The sequence below is a fragment of the Felis catus genome, chromosome E2 (genome assembly GCF_018350175.1).
Source record: "Felis catus isolate Fca126 chromosome E2, F.catus_Fca126_mat1.0, whole genome shotgun sequence".
NCBI lineage: Eukaryota > Metazoa > Chordata > Mammalia > Carnivora > Felidae > Felis > Felis catus.
In genome coordinates, this window is record NC_058382.1 from 19,493,019 (window position 1) to 19,514,372 (window position 21,354).

General features: G+C 54.6%; 1 protein-coding gene across 1 annotated transcript in view; it reads left to right on the plus strand.

Annotated features, from left to right (window-relative positions):
• Positions 1-16,042: 16,042 nt before the first annotated feature.
• PEPD (peptidase D) overlaps positions 16,043-21,354 on the plus strand; it is a 112,322-nt gene continuing 107,010 nt past the window's right edge. Inside the window, exon 1 of the mRNA XM_023245695.2 lies at positions 16,043-16,143. Coding sequence (XP_023101463.1) covers positions 16,127-16,143 — 17 coding nt within the window. The 5' untranslated portion in view covers positions 16,043-16,126. The remainder of the gene's footprint in view (positions 16,144-21,354) is intronic.

Below are 21,354 nucleotides of genomic sequence, written 5' to 3' on the forward strand. Positions count from 1 at the left end.
AGGCATGGGGAGGGCCAGCAAGCAGGGCTGGGGCAGTCAGGGAAGTGCAAAATGGCCAAAAGCAGGTGGTTGTTGCTAACTGGGGCTCACTGAAATAGGCTCCTATCCTCCCCCAGAAACTGGGAGAGGGGGCCCTACCCTCAGACATTAGCAGGAGCAAAGGGCACATTTCTAAGGCAGCCTTCAGCTTTCCCGGGCAGGAGCTTAAGGCAGGCTGGGCTGTGCAGGACTAGGGCCTTGAGCTGTCAGAAATCATGCCAGAGTGTGCTCAAGTCTCTCGGGGGGGGGGGGGGGGGGGGGATGGGGGGTGGTCTGCAGCCTTTACAGGCCAGGGTTGGGGCCTAGTCGACAAGGGGGTCAGAGGAGCTGGAGTTTAGGCAAAGAGAGAGTCTCTGTCAAGGAGATGGAGGCAGACATGAGCAGTGCCCTCCTGGAGTGCAGTCCTAGTGGGAAGACAGAGATCAGGGCTCAGGGGGAGGGATAAGAAGGAAAAGACCAGAGCAGGGGGCACACAGGGGAAGGACTCCTCAGCAGACAGGAGGAGGGAAAGGGTCCAGGTGGTTCCTGCAGGGGGTGGAGGGAAGACAAGCGTCCGAGGCTGGGGGAGCAGCGTACTTGGTGGGTGAGGGTTGGCACCATAAGAGTCAGGGTGCCAGGAATGTGGAATTAGGGAAGGGGGGCAGGGGGTGAGGTGGGCCCAGAGAAAGATGGGGCCGACAGCAGGAAGCAGGAGGAGTTGTACTAATGTTTGGAGCCCCAGACTGGGGTCAGTTGGGGTTTTGGGGTAAGGTGGGATACAACATTGTTAAAAGCTCTCCAGGCGATTCTAAAATGAAGCCCTGCCTGACACCTCCCTGCGTTAGCCTAAGGGTTGAAGTGCTGTGAGCAGCCGGGAGGGACAAGATTAGATCTCTTTTATTTAAAGGATTCCTGGGCAGATGCCGCAGGGAGAGCCTTGTTGAAGGTTCTAGCGATAACCCTGGTGAAGAGAGAGGGAGCTTGTTCCAGAGCAGTGGGTGTGGGAGGGGCGAGGATTCCAGAAATATTTAGGGGAGAGCTGGCTGCATTTGGTGACAGATGGGATGTATCCATGAAGGTGAGGTGACACCAGATTTCTGTGTGGACAGCTGGCTGCACGGTCACTGAGATGGGGAATAACAATGGAGGATAAGGAGTGACTGTTTGAGGCTGTTTGTCTTGCCCGATGATTCCCGAGAGGCCCCATGATTCCACCGGGCAACACAGAAATGGAACCAAGGGAAGAATCTAAACCAGAGATAAAGCTGTGGCCACTAGCGTGCGGGCAGCAGTTATAAGGATGTATGGTCTGCAGCAGAACCCGGGGAGGGGGTGCCCTTGGTGTGAGGGCTGGGCTGAGTCTCCACAGAGGGAGGGCAGGTGGGAGACACAGCAGGGAGAGTTTCGAGGAGGAGAGAGTGGACCCCAGCACCCCGTGGTGTCAAGAGGCCACGTAAGACAAGGTTGAAAGGCACCCGGATCTTGCAGGGGGACAAGGATCGGGGGTTGGGTTGCTCTGGCTCTCTTCCAGTCCGTACCTCCCAGCACCTAGGTGGTAGGGTTCAAGGTGGCTTTGGGGGCTCAGAGGGACACATCCCCAGCAGAATGCCAATATTCCGCTGACTTTAAAATGCACCTGAAAGTTTAGGTTCCTTTTCTTTCCTGCCTTAGTAAGAGGGACTGCAGATGCTTCCCCCATCTTCCCAGAGGGCATCCCCATCAATTACTGCAACGTTTTGTTTATGTTTAGCAAAAGTGTATACAAGTGTACCCCGGGCAAAGTGCATACATCCTACCCATACAGCCCATGCATTTTCACAAACTGAATGCGCCCGTGGGGCCGCCTGGAGGAGTTAAACCCAGTATCCCCACCAGGGTCCAAAGTTTCTCCCATGCCCCCTCCAGGCCCTGTGAGCCATGGGTGGCCATGACTCGTATTTCCCACAGTTTAGATGAGTTTTCTTTTTTTTTTTTTTAATTTTTTTTCAACGTTTATTTATTTTTGGGACAGAGAGAGAGACAGAGCATGAACGGGCGAGGGGCAGAGAGAGAGGGAGACACAGAATCGGAAACAGGCTCCAGGCTCTGAGCCATCAGCCCAGAGCCCGACGCGGGGCTCGAACTCACGGACCGTGAGATCGTGACCTGGCTGAAGTCGGACGCTTAACCGACTGCGCCACCCAGGCGCCCCTAGATGAGTTTTCTAGTGCTCTTTAAAAATGTTGTTTCATTGATCTTGTTTTTACCGTATTTTTTGTTTTAAGTAAACAGGCCATACATTGATTGACAAGTTCAAAAAACCAGTGAGGGGCACCTGGGTGGCTCAATCAGTTAAGCATCAGACTCTTGACTTTGGCTCAGGTCATGATCTCATGGTTTGTGGGTTCGAGCCCCACATCAGGCTCCGTGCTGACAGTGTAGAGCCTGCTTGGACTTCTGTCTCTCCCTCCCTCTCTGCCTCTCCCCCAGTCGTGCTGTCTCTCTCTCTCTGTCTGTCTCAGAATAAATAAAAACTTAAAAAAAAAAACAAAACCCAAAGTGATAGAAAAGAGGGTTCACATTGAGAAGTCTTGCTTCCCTCCCTGTCTCTTTCCATTCTGCCTCCCATGTGGGTCAGGGGTTGGCAAATTTTTCTGTAAAGGGTCAAGTAATAAATATTTTAGGCTTGCAGGCCCTGCGGTCTCTGTGGCAGTTACTCAATACTGCAGAGAGCAAGGCAGCCATGGAATCATCCAGCATGTGCTCGTCTGTGTCTGGCTGATGTCACTCCTCACTGTGCTTCTGAGATTCCTCCTCTTCCTGGTGTGCATTCCTCTGTATGAGAACACGACTTTATTTATCCAACCTATCGTTGACAGGCCCCTGCGTCGCCCCAGTCCGCGGCTCTGTTCGGAGCAGCTCAGCCTCCAGCAGGCTGGCCAGTGCCTGCTGATAGACACACGCTCAGGCTTCCCCTTGGGCGCGATCCCGGGAGTGGGGTTGCCGGATCAGAGGTGAGCAGTGTGTCTTAAGGATTTGGGATTTCAGGGAAAGGAACAAGGAGGAGGAGGAGGAGGAGGCCGGGCCCAGGGGCAGCCTTCCAGAGGCTGGAGCAGAGTTGAGGGATGTGGACCCAGTGGGGAACTGGCTGTGAAGTCGGTCAGGTAGGACCCTTACCCTACCGTCCCCATCAACAAATCTGGGGAAGACTCTGTTCCAAAGCTCTCTCAGTCCTGACTTTCAATAGCATCAACCAGGGAGTTTTCAAAAATCCCAGTGTGCTGTCTCCATTCTAGGAATTCTGATTCACTTTGTCTGGGGTGAAGCCAGGCACGAGTTTTAAAGACTCTCTGGGAGATTTTTCTGGAAGCTGAGGCAGAACACGAAGAGGTCTTGATAGTGGCAGGTCCCTGATATCACAATGGATTCCCAAGCATCTACCTACCAGTGGAGACCACCCACCCACGGGCACACATGTCAGGCAGGGCTCTTAAAGGTGGACTTGGGCAAACAAAGGTGACAAGGACCTCACTGGAAGGGTGTGAGGCAGCTCTCAGAACTTGGGGCCAGGCTGGGGGAGGACCCAGGAAGGACAGCCTCTGCCTAGAGGCCCCACAGGGACTGGCTCCTTTTGTAGCCCACGCAGCTGCCCACCCTGGCTCTGACTACAGTGCTCCAAAAGCCCGCTGAAGCCTTTCTGGCTGAGCGGGGCACTGGCCCGGCCATGCTTGGGGTCTGCACAGTTGTGCTCAAGGGAGAAAGGATGTTGGGGTGCCGAGCAGCCACAGTCACAGCGCCCGATGGGCTCTGGCAGGATGGGAGTGGGGTGAAGAATGTTCTGGAAGGGACTAAACAGGGCACGATGGATACCCCCAGGTGAACGATGGTCAGTGATTCTCCATCGTTAACCTTTTTTACCTTCTCTCCGGTGGTCCAGATTCTGCAGCTAGCCCTTAGAGCCCCAGGAATATGGAACCCAAGTGAGCTCTCTGCTACTCTGGGTCCCGCGGAACAGAGACTGACCCAGGGATGTCCTTGTCCACTTCCCTAAAACCTCCGGCTCTTCTCACTAATAGTGTGATCCTTACCAGCCAGTGTGGACACTGTCCCCTCTTGCTGTGGCCACAGTTGGCATTTTCTTATTGGGAGTGACAGCCCCTCAGTGAGCTGGCTTTGAAGTCATTCAGGATAGGGCGTGTTTCCTGGAATGCCCTGGGCTTTCCAGAATGAGGAGGAGACAGTCAGGCCCCCTGGGAGCCCAGGGGTCCCTCCAACCTCTGGGTTCTCTGGGAGGAGGGTCAGGCAGGTGGGCCTGAGGGGGGGCTGCCGCTGAGCAGCTTCCCCTGCCCTCCCCTGGCTGTCTGGGCTGCTCCATCACTCCCCTCCCCCTCCCTCTGGGCTCAGGTGCTGGGAGCAATCTTGGAATCCATGGAAACCACAGAGAAAGCTGGAAATCAGAAGGGAGGAGGGGGCTGAGCTCTGTCTTGCAAATCCTGGGGAGGGGGAGGAGGACTCCCTTTCTTGATGAGTAAATGCCTAAAACATTGTTTCCCTTTCACTGGCAGCCATTGCACCAGAGGACTGGCCACCGGTTCCACTCAAGGTCTGCAAAACAAGGGCGGGAGGATTCTCTCTTTGGGAGGAGTTTGCAGGCCCTGGGTTGGGGGGCAAGGGTCAGGATGGGGGGGGGGAAACGGGGGTTGGGGGACTGAGGATCAGGTAGCCATTGGTGCGGTGGAGGTGGGGGTAAAGTTCAGGGGTCAGTGGTGGTGAAGTGTTGAGGGTAGGGAATCTGGGGTGGAGGTGGAAACTGGGAGATGACATGAGGAGGGAGGAGGTGGAGATTGGCAGGAGGGTGGGGTGGGGAGTCATGGTGGGGGACAGGGGTGGCACATGGGGTGTGGGCTCTCATGAGCCAGAGTAGTCCCCCCACCCAACAGCCCCAACTACCCAACTGAAGTAGGGAAGCTTTCGAGGGATTCCAGTTTAGAAAGGCCCCATCTCTGCTGTTTTTCAGTTAGGCCCCATTTACTCGTGTCCCATATCATGCCTCTGAATAAGCGAGAGAAGCTACGTTCCCGCTTCAGGGTGGAAAGCAAGAAAATTAATCATTCTCTGAGTTTTATCCTAGGCCCCAAACACCTGGTAACCCCTAAGAAGAGCCAGATCCCAAACATGTGCCAGGACATCATGGAACCTCGGCTGACACCAGCATCAATACACCCGCCTTCAGTGCTTTACGGAGTAACCTCGCTTGTTCACCTGACACTCGCCTTTGACCAGACCCTACCCCGGATTCCTGGAGGAACACGTACCCTAGACCTTCCTCTGACATAAACCCCCAGCCCCAAGCAACAATGAGACTCTTTTTTCCTCTCCTCTCCAAGTCTCTCAAGATGCGCCGTGTGCTATTCTCCACCTGTCATTTAACGCTCTTCAATAAATTCTGTTTTCACTTTCTCTGGCTCGTGTTTGATATCTACCCTGCGTCAAGCCAAGGACGCTCTTGGCTGGTCCTGTGGGAGCCTCCCCTGGGTTCTCGGACCCAGCCGGCCAGCATCACAACTGTTCTCCGGGCACTGCCCTGGAACGCTCTGCATACGAGCCTCGTAAATGATAACCAGGCCTTTTCCGTCAACACACAAACCAACCAGCCTCCTTTTCCTGGTAGAGTCTGACTGTGATTTCAGAGCCAGGAGCGGGGTGTGGGAAGGGAAGCACAGTGGTGGGGATGGGCCAGAGTGGGGGGTGCCGGTGCTAGCTGGGAGCCTCCAACAGATTCTGGATTAAAACAAGCTCCTCAGTTTGCAAGGGACCCCTACAGGTTGCGGTGCCTCCTTGAGATAGACATTTTCTTCCTTTTAAAAAAATTTTTTAAAAAATGTTTTTATTTATTTTTGAGACAGAGAGAGAGCATGAGCAGGGGAGGGGCAGAGAGAGAGGGAGACACAGAACCCAAAGCAGGCTCCAGGCTCTGAGCCGTCAGCACAGAGCCTGACGCGGGGCTCGAACCCACTGAGTGTGAGATCATGACCTGAGCTGAAGTCGGACGCCCAACCGACTGAGCCACCCAGGTGCCCCAGAGATAGGCATTTTCTTTTTTAAAGTAGTTTTATTTATTTTTGACAACACGAACGCATGATTACGTTCTCCTTTTTAGGAAATTAGACCACTAAATAAAGTTGCATTCCCTTTCGATTTCTCTCGCAGCACCCTCCCCCACTCCCTGAAGACAACCTTTGGTTTTTATCTTCCTCCAGACCTTGTAAGTGCTTTTACAACATAAACGTGTGCCCACAGAGAATTCATAGAACAGTCCATTGTTTTATGGGTTTGTAAACATTGACGACATCACAAGGTATGCTCTGTGCCTTCGCTTTTCACTCCACAAAGTGCTGTTGAGATTTCTCCACGTGGATACCTGTAGATCTAGAACATTCCCTCTAACTGCTCTCACAGCACGCGAGCTGGAGAGAGTTATGAGCTCAGATTGCTTTCAATTTTTCGCTATCGCAGATAATCCTGCAGTGAGGGCTCTGGCTTCTGTCTCCTCCCGCTCATGTGGAGGGGGAGCCTTAGGGTAGATCGTGAGAGTTGCAATTATGGGTCAGAAAGCTTCGTTTTAATTTTTTTGGTTTTAATAGATATTTCTAAAGTGCTCTCCAAAGTGGCCATTTCAATTTATTTCTCCACAGCCTCTTAACATTTGTCTCGGCAAGCTTTACCTCATGGCAGTCTTGGAGGGGAGTGATGGGCTAGCGGGCTCTCGGGCCAGCAGGCTGGGGCCCCCTGTGGGTGCCACAGGTGCCTTGACCAGGCCAGTGAACTTTCCTGACTAGGCCGTGGGAAGGGCAGGAATGGGCCTCCCAGGGAAGCGGGACTTGAGCGAGACTTGGGCATGAAGGGCCCTCACTGCGGGGAAGGAAGGGGATAAGTGTGTGGGTGCTGGAGGCCGATGAACTCAGGATCGATGACCAGTGCCTACGCCTCATCCCTGGAGGGGCAGCCGGCAGGGCCCCCCTCAGCCCAGCCAGTCAGGATCTCTGAGGGGCGGCCTGAATGTTACCCGCCTCCGCAACCCCACCCCCCAAAACCACACAGAAGGAGCTTGGAGCTTGTCCAAGTCCCCAGAGGATGTGAACCCGGAAGAAAGGGCCCATAATTTTCACATAGCCAGTGTCCCCTAGTGACAGAAGTGACAAAGTCTGCCCCTGGTGCCAGATCCAAAGCTAAAACTGGTTTTCGGTGCGGCCGGTTCTGCAGACCAGAGTTTGGGGAACAGCCACAAAGATTTCAGGAGCTCCTCTCAAGCCCGGTTTGGGCCTCTTTGTCCCTCAAGCAGAGGTGGTGCCTGATGCAAGTTTTCGGTCCCTTCCCCTCCCAGAGTTCTGTGAAGAAAGGCCCGGCTGCCGTCCCCCGACCGGCACTGGTGCTGAGGCTCTGGCAGCCCACCCGGGGGGGAGGAGGCCGGGAGACCCCCCGGTAGCTTGGTCCAACAGGTGAATTCATGGTCTGGGAACTGAGACAAGACGCCTCTTCGGGGAAGCCGCACGGACGGAAGCTCCTGCCTCTGCTGTTTCCACTGCGAGATGATTTCCAGTAAATTCTCCCTCAAGCCCTAAATATTGATCTCTGAGATCTGGAAATAAAATTGTGATTTTCCCAAAGCCTGTTTGAATGGAATGTTCAGAAAAAAAAAATGGGGAGGGGAGCGAGACCCCGGCTGGCTCATCAGACTACTGGTGAACTTGACATCTGATGCAGAGACCATGCTACTGTCTGGACTGAGCACAGCAGTGGCACCGTCAGGAGTGTCTATTAATCTCTGTCAAAGAGGCTCAGAATATAATGGCCAGTGCTCAGAGGTGAAGGAGGGCGCTCAGCTTGGACAGTCCAACCTTAGACTTGGGCAGGTGTCTCTGCAGCAGGACCTTTGTCTTCATATGCTTGGTACCCATGAAGTTTGAGTCTGTCTGAGCAAGGCTAACCTAGTGGTGAACTCCCTGCTGTCACTTCTCAGGCACGCATCCAGGCCACCCGGTACAATCCCACGTTGTGGGCGCCCCATGCCAGCCTTGCTCTGGGATGTGACAGCGCAGGCCAAGCCCCCAGGCCAGGCTCACTGATTGGTTTTTGGTGCACACATTGTTCCATCGACAGAATCATTTCGATTTAATTGGCTCCAGCCCCATCTCTATTCCATGGACCTGCCAGTCTCCTTGAAAATCTGTTCCAGGTGTCCCCAGGGGTCCCCAGAAGGATTCTTACAGAAGCTCACAGCGTTCTCCCACTTCCTGTGCTTCAAGCCTGCTGCCCACTTCTCTACACTACCACTGCCCAGGCACCTGCAAAAAAGCAGCTTCGGGAAATGGTGCCTTTTGGGGCCCCCACGGTAGTGCAACCACAGAGTGCTGGGGCAGAATCAGCGTCCCCGCAACCTTCTCCAAGCCGAAGCTAGGCTGTGCTCCAGGCAGGGGTGAGGTGAACGTCACACTTTCTCCTCAGGGCCCCACCGCAGTGTTGCTTGGACCTGCATCCCCCAGAGCTCCTTGTGAAAACAGCCCCTACCACATCTGTCCGAGGCCCCGGCTATAGGGAGAGCCCCAGGATCTCCTCCCTCTGCCCTGTGTCTGTTCTGATAAACTGGTACAACAGGTCACTCCATGTAATGGTTCAAAACAGTCATTTGTATAGCTCAGGATTCCAGGGGTCAGCTCAACTGGTCTCTGCTGGACTCATTCGTGCATCAGCACGCAGCCGTCGGGTTGGCTGGAGGCTGATAATCTAGGCCAACCTAGCCTGTATGTCTGCTGTATGCAGGCTGTCCAACAGGCATCTTATGCTCCAGCAGAGTAGCTAGCTCGTCTTTACAAGGTGGCAGGGCATCCAAGAGCTGTGAGAGGGTGAGCCCCAGTAGGCAAGCACCTTCGAAGGCCTCTGCTTTTGCTAACGTCCTATTATCCAAGATAAGTCAAGTGGCCACCCCGGATTCAAGGGCTGGTGAAATAGACCCCACTTCCAGGTGGGAGGGGCCACAGCATCACTAAGCAGGGGGGTGGACGCAGCAAGAATTCGAGGCCAATTTTGCAATCTATTATACGTCCTTAGCCCCTCTCACAAACCTCCCATCAGACCCTCTTCCCTACACGCAAATCCGTGCCTCCTAGCGGAGCCCTGCAGACTGAAGCTCCAGGCTGGGTCAGAGGTCCGGGGTGCAGCCAGGAACACCCTCCCTGCAGTTTTCCCCATTCACTCAGTTTCCCTGCAAGATGCTCTTCCATATCCCTGGGTTTGGCTGGACTGCCAGCCCACGTACAGGGAGCCCAGGGCTGGTTCAAGGTGGCCAGGCAGCCCCAGCACTCAGCCAGCCAGTCCTCCCGAAGGGAGTGAGCCCTGGCCACCTGGCCTTGGGGTTATGGATTCACTTATTTGTGTAAAAGTGTTCTGTAGGTGGACAGGGCCAAGAGTGACCTCACAGGGCATGGGATAAGGGTCCTAGTCCTTTCCTGATGTCCCTAATTCTTGCCTGACCATTGAAATAAGGATAGTGGCTATCATGAGCCAGGGGCTGTGCTGTGTTTCATAGGACCACCCTTTCTCATCTCCTCAATAATCCTCCAGGCTGAGACCCATCACCCCCCCTTGACCAACAAGGAAGCTGAGGCTCAGAGAGGTCGAGTAACTTTCCTAATGCCACACAGTGAGTAAATGGCAAAGCCAGGAACTGGACCTGGTATTGTACATTCCTAACCACTGTGTGTAAATGTTCTCTAATAAGAAGGATCATAATAACGCAAGCGACTACTGTCACGTTTGTATAAACTGTCTCCCAAGTCCTCATTTGACCCCTGGAATTGCCCCATACGGAGGCAAAGGCATCTTGGGTCCAATTCCAAATGGAAAGAGTGAGGACCAGAGAAGGAAGTCAGAGGACCGAGCTTCTGACTCTGAAGGCCACGCACTTCTTTCCACACGACGTGATTTCTAATGGGCCACTTTGCATGTGGGGATCTTTGTCAGTGAGACGGAGGCAGGGCTTCCAGGAAAGATCTTTAGAGCCGAAGAAGTGAAGATTGCACACCTTCCCATGTAATCTGAAAATAAAAACCATGGAACAAGAAATTCACACTTGTGCTGTGTCACACACTCTGAGTCTAAAGTTCTCTCTTGTCAAGCTAAAGAGCGGGATGCAGGATTAAAGCGAGAGATGACTAATGTCCCGGAAAAGACAAGCGCCCCGAATAAGGGTCCTTGCTCCGTATTTATTAAGATCAGAAGGCTTACAAACGTAACGGGTGTGCACAAAGAGACAATTGGTGAACATTAACTCATGGGCATGAGGGAAAAGGGGGTTTGAAGATATACGGTGTTGGGGTTTGGGTCAATATAAAACAAAATCCTGGCGCCGGGCAGATGGGCAGATGGTTGTTAATGGCAGACAGGAGGCGCCGCGTCTGTTTATCTTAGCTAGCCTAGGGGATAAGACAGATAGGGTGAATAACCTCAGGGTCATCAAGGCACCTTCTCCTTTGTTAATCAGCTCTGCTCTGGGCAGCATCACCCACAGCAGCAGCGGTCTATAGTCCTATTTACCAGCTTAGCTAATTTGAAAGCAGCTTTCTGCTATAGTACTAAATTGGGGGGCGTTTTCGCCCTGAATTGCCTAATCTTGCTTTGGCATATTACCTTTGTGGCATATTCTGGGGCCTTTGCCCCTCCCCCCACTTCATTCTGGGGGTCTTATCTTGTTCACTCAAGCTTGGGTGAGAACACCCTATGGCTTTGTAATTCTTTATGCCTTGTTAACCCATTGGTGTAAGCCCAGGGAATTTCTAAGCTTATTCCCCACAGCGCTGAAGTGGAAATAATTGCATTCTAGGCTTTTGGCTCACCATACTCAGGACTAGTCCAAGTTGCGGACTTCTCAAGGTTTCATTGAGGAGGAGTTGCTAGTCCTCAAGCTGAGCCATCACTGTACGTCATAAGGCTTTGTGTATACATAGCAGGATCTAACCCCCGCCTGTTTGGTGAATGGGCCTCGGTGAGATGCTAGGTAGCCAATACTCCCCTTCTGCCCCCTGCCCTGAAGCCAAAAGGGATGAGATAGCCAGAGTGGGCACAAGGCTTGGACTTTGTAATGGGCTGAACTGCCCGTCAAGGGCTTTGGCCACAGGGGGCAGGGAAGCCAGGATACTGTGTCAGTCCAAGTTTATGTCCAAGGGCAGAGGTAGTGGCAAGGGTCCTGGGCAGCAGCATGTGGTGTGGCCTGGTCTGGCTACCGACCGCCCAGCTCCTGCCTGTTTTCTGAGCCTTCCTCTCCTTTAAATGTGCTGCCTGACATCCTTCCATCCCTCTTCTGCTTGAGATAGACAGACTCAGGGGCTGTTTGCTACCAAGAATCCTAATGAGCATGGGGGCTCTGAATGGGGAGAGACTGAAGGCAGGCAGGCAGCCGGGGAGCCTTGGCAGTCACATGGGGGTGTGGTGACAAAGGCCCTCAGGAAGGAAGAGGCAAGGGAGGGACAAGGCACTGAAGAGGAAGGGGTGATAGGCATGAGGTCAGGAAAAGGCAGAGCCACAGGCGACCCCAGCCTTAACGGTGGCATGGATAGGTTAATGGCCTCTGGGGACACAGTCTGGGGGTGATTTCATGAAGGGCCAAACGTGCCCTCCTTAAAATGCCACACCGACCGGAATATGGGAGAGGGCCACTGTGAATGTCAGCAGAACAAGTTCAGTACTTGGAGCTGGACAGCTGGAGAGCCGTCCCCCGCCAGGGAGATTTCTCTGCAGGACACAAGCCACCTAAGCAAATCCCCTTGCTCTGGGACCCCACACTCCTACTTTTGAAATTAGGACTCTCATTCATTTTTATCAAGATCTTGAAAGCGGTAATAAGGTTACACCAATGAAGAGCCCAGCACAACACGGGAAATGTAATAAAGGTGAAAGCAATAAAAGGTGCAGAGACCAGCCACTCTGCGCGGATGCAACTCACAAGAAATAAAAGTCATTATCACCTGCGCAACCTGGCCGGCCCACTCCGCGTGTACGGAAGAAAACCATTCCAGAACTTTATTTCCTATATTGAATGTCGATAATTGGATGTATTTATAAGTCTCTCTGGAAGAAAACAGCTTGTGATTTCAGGATGAGAAAACAGTCTTCCAAACAGTGAAAAACAATATATTCCCCATTTTCACACACACACAAAGAGCTTGTTTCCGTCGATGTTTTTAAGGTGCTGTTGGAATGATTTGCCTTTCCGAAGCCACCATTCCATTTCTCATCTTGAATTGCCTCGTAGACCCTGGCAAAGCACTCAGCAGGGACCACTTCATCTGACGTGGTGACGGGCTTCCTAGGGAGGGCCCCTCAGCCGCTGCCGCCTCTTTTCTGCCGGAAGACGGATACGCAGGCGGGCAGGTGGGGAGGAAGGGCAGGCGGAGTGTGCCGTGATGTGGGGGCTCCTGTGGGGGGCTGGCGGATGGGGGTGATAGCCCTGGCGTGGGCCTGGAGGAAGGAGCTGGCCACGCGGGCCTCGGGGGGTGGGGTGGGTGGGAGGCCTGCGGCTGCTACCCCTGCTGACTTTGCAGAGGCTGAAGGCTGGGACCTGCCAGCGCGGTGATGGAGAGGCAGCCTCCCGGCATTTCATTTCCATCTTTCCTCCCTGGCGGAGAGGTCGGGTAGCAACGTGCCATTCCCGCCCCCTCTACTCCTTCTGTTCAGTCTATTTGGTGCTGGTTTTCTGAGCCCCGTCTTCCGTTCTCGGCAGAAGCGAAACGATCAAGGATACCCCAAATGACACCCCATGTCACATGCCACACCCGGAGGCTGGTGTTCCCATGTGGTTGGCACAGGGTCTCTTGCTGGCTTCTTTCCGGGTCCATCCTGTGACCCTCCTGAGCTCGAGCCCCACACATGAGCTTGGCCCCCCTGCTTTCCTGCCCAGAATCAGGAACCCCCCCCCCCCCCACTGATTGCAGGAGGAAACAGCAGCCTTCCCGATGGTGGGCTCCTCTTCCTCCTCTGTCCTGGGACATCCAGGGCAGGGTCTGGGCCTTGACCCCTCATAGTGTGACCAGTCACAGAGTGGCACCACGGGGGACAGCTTGGTAGCCAGGGTCAGAGCCAGCGTCCAGGCTACCTCCAGCATGGTCCCACAGAGTCTTCCAGCAGACCAGTGTCCTCAGTATGCAGCCGAAGATGGACGGGGCCCATGTCCCAGCTCTGCCAGGGGACACCCCTTCAGGGCCCCAAGGGTGGCTCCCGTGTCCATCTGGCTGGCCAACGCTGCTGGGGCTGCCATCGCCTGGCAGCCAACTGTCATCACTGTCTATGGGGCTGCAAGAACATGTGGCTAGGTTGAGAGGGGTGGGTGGAGCAGGGAAATCTTGAAGGACACAGTGTCTTAGGGAGCCACAGAAGCTCCCAGGAGGAGCCTTCCTGGGACCAGGTTTCTGGTGAGTGTCTGGCTGGGGCAGGGCACTTCTGGAGGGTTATGATGCTCTGGCTGCTGAGATGGCCGAGCACAAACACCCCCCCCCCACACACACACACCATAGGTCACAACTATGGGAGACTGTTTCAGCCAAGGGCCTGTGACCTCGGACATGACATCGCTTAAGGCCTGAGTGTGCTGCCTAGTGTTCTCCCTTGCTGATTTACACACTCCTGCTCCAACTCCCTAAAATCAATCTTTCTCCAATTGCCTCCTGGCTCCCAACAGCGTCCGGATCTGCCCTGCATGAGTAACTATGCAATCTTCTCCCACTCCCAGGGCTGCATCTCCTGGAGCCCCGGCTCCTGATGGGGAAGGGTGGGGGTGGGGACCAGCCCTGCCGGAGCTCAGATGGTGGGGGGTGGAGGTGGGGTGGGGAATAGCCCTCCCAGAGCCTCTGATGGGGAGGGAGGGGTGAGTGGTGACGGGTAGTCCCCTAGGTCAGGCTCCTGTGACACTGGCAGGGGAGGCCTCGGTGTCTGGGTGTACAGGAGTCACGGGCAGGTCCCTCCTATTACTGCCCACACACCAGGGAGCTTCACTGAGTTGATAGGTGCCCTCCCTCTATTATTGTGTGGATGTTTAGGATAATTGCTTCTTTTTCATATTAATAAACACTCTGAGCTGACAGTTGGCTTAATTTTGACATAGTTTACGTCAAAAGAAATGGTGGAGGGGTTGTAATTAGCTCAGGGGCAGGTGTTCCTTCTACAAAGGAACATGAAAAGCTCATTCTGCTCACCCTTTGTTAATTTTAACAAGTGTCTCTTTTTAGGGAACTGAGTTTCTTTGGCTGGAGGTGGAGGAACTGCTAAAGGAGGGGTTCAAGTTTTCGGGGGCCCAGGGCCAGGTGGTAAGCTATAGAGCCTGGTACCTCTGCTCTTCTCCCTGGAAACTCACAAGGGGACTGATAGACCCTCTCTGGGGGAGTCCTACCTGGGGGACAGAGACCCCTGAGAACTGCTATATATGTACTAGGAAGGGGGAGGGGGGATGGGGCCCCCCTCTTCTGTCAATGTTCATCTTTCTTAACTGGGTCAGGGAGGTGTGAAGAGCTGTTTGGAGGTGCCGCCTTCCTCCTCACGGCTTTGACCTCTTCGGCTGTGCCACAGGCTAATGATGCCTGGAGGTTTGCTTATGAAACCCTACAATAGCCCTGCAAGGTGGTACCATTAGATCTCACCTGACAGATAAGGCAACCGGGGGTGGTGATGGGATCCAAAGTGGCCATGCTGTGTCACCCACTCTGCTTATGGTCTGGCTTGGTTCTTCCCCCTCTTCTCTTCCCAGCTTTGTGGGAACACATAGTAGCTCTCTCTCCCTCTCCATCTCATAGCCTCTGGGGCCCCCCAGCCTGGCCACAGTGACCCACATCCTTGTCAAAGAAACAAGAGGTACCCCAAACCCAAGCCTTTCAACCAGAAGCTACTTCCAGCTTTGAGACAGTTGGGGGCTCGGGTCAGGATCCCCGTGGGCCTGTGCTGGGCTCTACTTCCTGACCTCACACATATGCACACCCTCATGTGGCCCAGGATCCCAGGGGCACCCCACCCCAGCCCTGGGCCCCTTTCCTTGACAGAGCCAGCATGGGTAACTAGTCAGGGGTGTGGCGGCATAAACTCGCCTCCTGCGTAAGCTCGAGTGAGTTACTTGCCTCTCCAGGCCTCAGTTTCCTCATCTGTTAAAAGGCATTAAGAACAGAGACTGCTGCGCAGAGCTCTTGTGAGGACTCAGTGAGCTAACTCTGCAAAGCATTGGGTTACAGTAAGTGCTCTGTACCTGTTGGCAGTAGTTGTTAGTATTACTGTTATTCCAGAACACCTGCAGCTTAGGTTGCTCCCTTAGAACATCTGCTTCCCATCTCCCTCCTTGGCACCCCTTCCTCCAACTCTTTGGGGGACCCTGCACCCAACAGCAGTGCCCAGCAGAGCAAAGGGAGATACCTTCTGGTAGATTCTCCCTCCTGAACTGTGCCCTCCTTGTGTCCACTTCTCCCCAGCCCTCCTCACTGGCTTCCCTGCCTCTGGGCCCTTCTCCATCCTGCAGTTGAGGGAGCTTGAAAAGGTCCTACCAGACCTAACTTCCCAGCCCCATCTCCAAGGCCCTACAGGATCTGACCCTTGCTTACCTCTGAGGTCTTACCTCTCACTCCCACATCCCCTCTCCTGGACACTGAACTTTTTGGTTACTCCAGTAGTCCTGGCCTCTGCTCAGGTCATTTCCCTTCTTAAGCTACAGTTATCACCTCTTCCCTGTCCCTAGATTGGGTCAAGGTCTCTCTCTCTCCCAGGGTGTCCTCCCCCGGTGGGCGCTGAGACGCCCGGTGGGGGGGTTGAATCAAGGTAGCCGTGGCCTGGGGACACTCCCTCCTACCCTGGAAAGACCCCTGCCCCCTACTCCGGCCCTGCCCCTCGAGTACAGCGGGTTGCCGGTGAGTAGATGGATCCTCCTCTCTTGCAGGCTCAGTTCCTCTGGGTCTCCAGGAGCTAGACGCTGGAGGGGGCGGGGCGTGGACAACCGGCCCCGCCCCGGCCCCGCCCCGGCCCCGCCCCGGCCCTGCCTCCGGCCGTGGGACCTGGCCGGGCTCAGCTGATGCCTCACTTCACGTGACGCTGGTGCCGAGCGAACATGGCGGCGGCCACCGGGTGAGTGCTGCTCCTGTCCCTGGCCGTTGGCAGGCGGCGCGGAGAGGGGGCCTGGGTCTCCCGGTCAATAGCCCCCGCCGCCGGGCGAGGGCCCCGCTGGTTGAGTTGTGTGGCCGTGGACAGCGCGCTTCTTCGCGCGGGGGGCTGGCTGCGCGCTCCGAGTCAGGGGCAGCCGAGCTCCCCTGCCCGCTGCAGGGTGGTCCTCGGGATCACCCTGGCGCTCAAACACACCCGCGCGCGTGGCGGCCCGGCTGTGTGGCCGAGGCAGGGGCTCGCGTCTGCAGGCGCGTTCACTGCCACGACCCTCAGATGGGAAGGCGGCGTTGCCCCGGCGTCCGGGACGCAGTGCTCCCGGGAGGAGGCGGTGTTTGAAAAAGGCTTGGAATTCCCTCCCGAGAGGGCCACTTTCCCGCTTCCTTCGGGGCCCAAACGTCACCTCGGAGACGCTTTCCCTCAGCACTTATCTTACTTCTGCAGCCCTTATCACCTCCTGATAAACTATATAGTACATTTATTTTACTTGTTTCTCGTCTTCTCATTTGAAAGTAAGGTCAGGGCCTCTCGCTGGTTCACTCCTGGATCTCACTAGTAAGTGCCTTGCATGCAGTAGGTGCTTCCTAAATTCTGCAGGAAAAAATGGGTGAGTGGTCCTGCTGGGAGGAAGCGTGGACAGATGGGTTCATTGCAGCGTTGGGAGGAGTGTACCAGAGGAGGGAACATCTGAACAAAGGGCGAGTGACAAAGGTTGAGAGTTAAGACTGCTGGGGACAGGGGAGAACGGGGTGCATCCTTGTGCTGGAGGGCGTGGTGTCCCAGTTGGCTTCTCCAGACTTTGTCCCGAGGGGCTGGAGCTATCCAAGTGTTTAATCTAATCATATGTGCTCTTTAGACGATTGCTACCCTGGACTGTGTGTGAGTTCAAGGGGAGGCCCAGTAATGGGTAGGGCAAATGGGCCCAGTGGTGCTGGGGGCTAGGAGAGGAAGTCATAGCTAGGGGGCACTGCCCCAAATGCCCTGCTAGGAACTGAGATCAGAGTGGGGACTGACTGCATTTCTCTTTTTGGAAGGCGGGGAGAATGGCAACAGAAAATGGCCCCCTCAAGTAGCCCCCAAGGTTGAGAGAGCTTGGGACATACAAATCAAACATTTATTGGTCACTTGCTGTATTCTGGGGACAGTACTGGGCCGACCTTTAATGGATGACGTGTGTACCAGTCTCTGGGTGCCCCTCAGGCAGAGAACTGTGCATGCACAATCCCAGATGAGTGTTAAAAAACCCGGGGTCAGATCCTTGAACCCAGCCCATGACCCTGTCTGAAGGAGCAGAGTGAGCAAGTGTAGGCCAGTGTCCAGATGTGGGTCTGTTGTATTTATATCTGGGCTAGTTAGGTGGCCACAGCGAGTGCCAGGGGCTGCATTTGGGTTCAGAGCAAGCCAGAGGTACAGAGAAGGTACAGAGAAGCCAGACTCCTTGTTTGGATGGGCGTGAGCCTGGAGCTGGCCGAATCCTGGAAGGAGGGCTCTTACAGCAAAGCTGATCCTCTGGGCCTTGGCGGGGGGGGGGGGGGGGGGGGGTTGGGCTGGATGGTGAGGGAGGTGACACAAAATGACAGGGTTCTTGGAGAGGTGCACCAGTGGAAGTGCAGGGAGCTTCCGGAGCTTGACAGGGCCTCCTTGGCAGGAGCCATCCCAGGCCGTGGTGTGGGACTGTCCTGCCGGACACTTTGAATCTGAGGTCAAACCCTAGCAGCTTCTTTAAGGGGGGTAGGTTCTGAGTGTGTTTCCCGCAAAATTCTGCCCATCTGCACACACAGGACAGATCAGGGCGTCAGACGTAATGAGGCACTATGCCATCAAGTCACGGTCATGGGCTCCTCGGGGGGTCGGATTTGGTTGCCTGCAGGGTCCTCCAGAGCCTGGGCCAGGGGAGGCTGTGAGAGTCTCAGGGACTGGAGTGTGCTGCGTGTGATTTGGGGAGCACTGGAAGCCCTAAACTAGCATCTCAGATTCAACTAGAAGACCAGGTGCAATAAAAAGCTCCCCTGGGGAGTGTTTCAGGGCTGACCCCGCTCTGTCCTACCAGCTTGGGCAGGGACGTCATGTATGAGATGGAGGGTCCCATAGCCCCCAGAGGGTCTGCTCTGAAGCCCTCCCTCACCGCTCGACCCCTCATCCCATAGCACTTGGTGCCCCCTCTTTGAGCCATGCCTGAGCCTTCCGTGGTCAGAGATGAGACTTGGCTGCACCCAGAGCTGCCTACATCTCCTCCCTCACCTGGCTTTTTCCTTTCTCTTCTTGGCTGTGCCCACTCACCTGCTGGCCCTGGAGTGCCCTTGGCCTCCGATGTAACTATTCACATACGTGCAGGCCCAGCTTAGATGATGATTCCTCCTCCTAGAAACCTTTCCTGACTGCCCTCCCTCCTGACCTCTGATACAAGCTTCCTGCTCAGAACTCCAGAGATTCCCAGTTTTCTCCACTGGCAGGATGCTTTTCCGTGTCAGCACACCTGCCAGTTGTGGTTGAGATGTTGCTTCCCTTTATGCCTCTTCTGGCATCCTTGGATCCCAGGGATCAGGTCATTTTGTACCTTCAGGGCCATTTGGCCACCCTGTGATTGGTGCTGGGTGACGTGATGCCTAATGAATAAAAGGGGAACTTTAATCCAGTGTGCTGTCCTGCTTTGCAGGAGGCTCTCAGTGATTGAGGAAAGGAAATGTGGCGGGGGGGGGGGGAGACAGAATTCCAAGTAAGATGAAGAAATACCTTAAAAAATTTTTTTTAATGTTTATTCATTTTTGAAAGACAGAGAGAGAGCACAAGAAGGAGTGGGGCGGAGAGAGAGGGGGACACAGAATCCGAAGCGGGTTCCAGGCTCCGAGCTGTCAGCACAGAGCCCAACGCAGGGCTGGAACTCCCAGCCAGCCAGATCCTGACCTGAGCTGAAGTCGGACACTTAGTCAACTGAGCTACCCAGGCGCCCCAAGAAATACCTTTAATTCTTTAACCGAGTGGCTCCCAGGGAGCTGCTTCCCAGGGAGCCTTTGCCAGTGTGGAAAAGCAGATGAGCTGCCCTCGGTGTGTACCTGTTGGGTCATAGGTCATGCCGGAGTCAGCATTTTCAGAGAGAGAAAGTAACTGGAAGAGTCAGGTTCTGGATCAAAGCCTGTCCCCACCCTGATACGAACCTTTTGCTCCTGGAGCAGAGGTGTCAGGCTGACGCTGGTGGGTGGGTAGGGGTGGGTCTGTGGGAGGCAGGCTGGCCTTTGAGTGCTCCTTTGCCCTCCTCTGGCCCTTTTCCAGGCCTGGTCCTGACTCCATAGCTCTCTCTCTCTTGGTCTCTGTGTATGCTTAGACCCCCCTGACCCTTCCTGGGAAAGAGGGAGGCAGGGTGGGGGAGTGTTGGTCAGCTGTCTCTAGGCCCCTCCAGCCAGGGTGAGTGGGTTGCCCTTACTGACAGCCAGCCAGTGGGCTTGGGGCCCAGCCCAAGCCGGAGGCTGAGGGTGAGGAAGCAGAGGCCCATGGCTGGTCTTTCTTGCTGGGAACTTAGCAGTGTGGGCCCCATCTAGAAGTGGCATTACATTCTAGTGCAGGGATCTTGTCCTTGTCTGTGCCGTGGACCCCATGCCCATTGGTGAGGCCTGTGTACCCTTCTCAACATGTTTTTAAATGCATGAAATAGGGGCTCCTGGGTGGCTCAGTCGGTTAAGTGTCCTACTTCGGCTCAGGCCATGATCCCGCAGTTTGTGGTTTCGAGCCCCGAGTCGGGCTCTGTGCTGACAGCTTAGAGCCTGGAGCCTGCTTCAGATCCTGTGTCTCACTGTCCCTCTGCCCCCCTCCCTCCCACCCCCACCCATGCCCGCTTGCTCTCTTTCTCTGTCTCTCAAAAATAAATAAACACGAAAAAAAATTTTTAAATGCATAAAATAAAATACAGAGAATTACAAGGAAAACTAATTACATTGAAATACAATTATCAAAATGTTAATAAATTTGCTGTATAGTAATATATGCTTCTTTATTAACACATTAAGTCATAAAAACAGCAGGCCTAATGACCACCCTAATTATGAAGTAGCGATGAACAAGAGTGATATTTTGAGATCCCGTGACATCAGTAATATGATAGGAAAACACATATGATTGTTGCTGGTGACAGATTCATACACTGCTGATGCTGCCGTGGTTAGTTCCTTGCATTAATAATAACTGAAGAAAATGTACAGTTGAATGAGAGGTTAAAGGCAAGAAAGATCTACTTTTTCCCCACCCAAGAAGATGGAGTCCCTAAGTTCTGTGTGTGAATCCTCATGGGTGAATCCCCCGTGGGTGAGAACCCCGCAGGTGGCCACTGAGGCAAAGGAGGGGGTGGCTCAGTATGGTTTGGGGGGATAGGGTTGCAGGGACAGCAGCGTCACACTCTCCCCGAGGCTGGCCCCACTCCTGGTCACTGGCTGCTTCCTGGGCCCTGGCGGTTGGTAGGGGTGGGCTGGCCTGTGGGGACCGGAGCTTGTTCTCTGGGTCTCTCCGGTGCCCCAGAGCTGGTGTGCCAGCCTCTGCTGGCTTATTTACACTGGCACTTGGGGATGACCTGGCTTTTGCCTTTTCAGTTCTGGGGATCTGTGAAAGCGCCAGTGGAAACTAGGTGGAGGCGTTTTATTGGTGCTGCTTTTGCTGAGCTTGCGGGAAGTCACCTGCACTGGCTCTGGGCCCCATGTTCTGTTGGGGATGGGGGGAGAGGGTTGGTTTACGTCAGGAGAAATTAAAGGGCACGTCTCTATAACCTTGATTCTGGGGGTGCCCTGCAGTAATGCAGCTCCTGGGCTGGCCTGGGCTGCCCTTCTCTGTTCGGGCTGAGACCATGGAGACTTAGGGAGTATTGCACGTTTTCTTCACAATAACAGCTGACGCTCCTAGAGAGGATTCTTAACAAGTTACCTGTCTTGTTCTGGGCTGCTTGGCCCTTGGGCCAGAAGGTCCCAGTCCAGATGCTCTGAAACATGTAGGCCTCTCAGAAGGTTCTGGACAAGAGGAAGCCCAGCTCTTCTTCTGAGAGCCTTCCTGGTGGGGGCATGGTGGCAAGCCAGGTGGACCTAGTGTCTGGTGTGTTTAAGGAGAGAGGGTCAGGGAGAGGGGTGAGGAGTGGTGGGGGATGAGGTGGGCCGGGCGAGAGGATGGGTGCTGGCTGCAACTGGGCATTTTCAGCCAGTT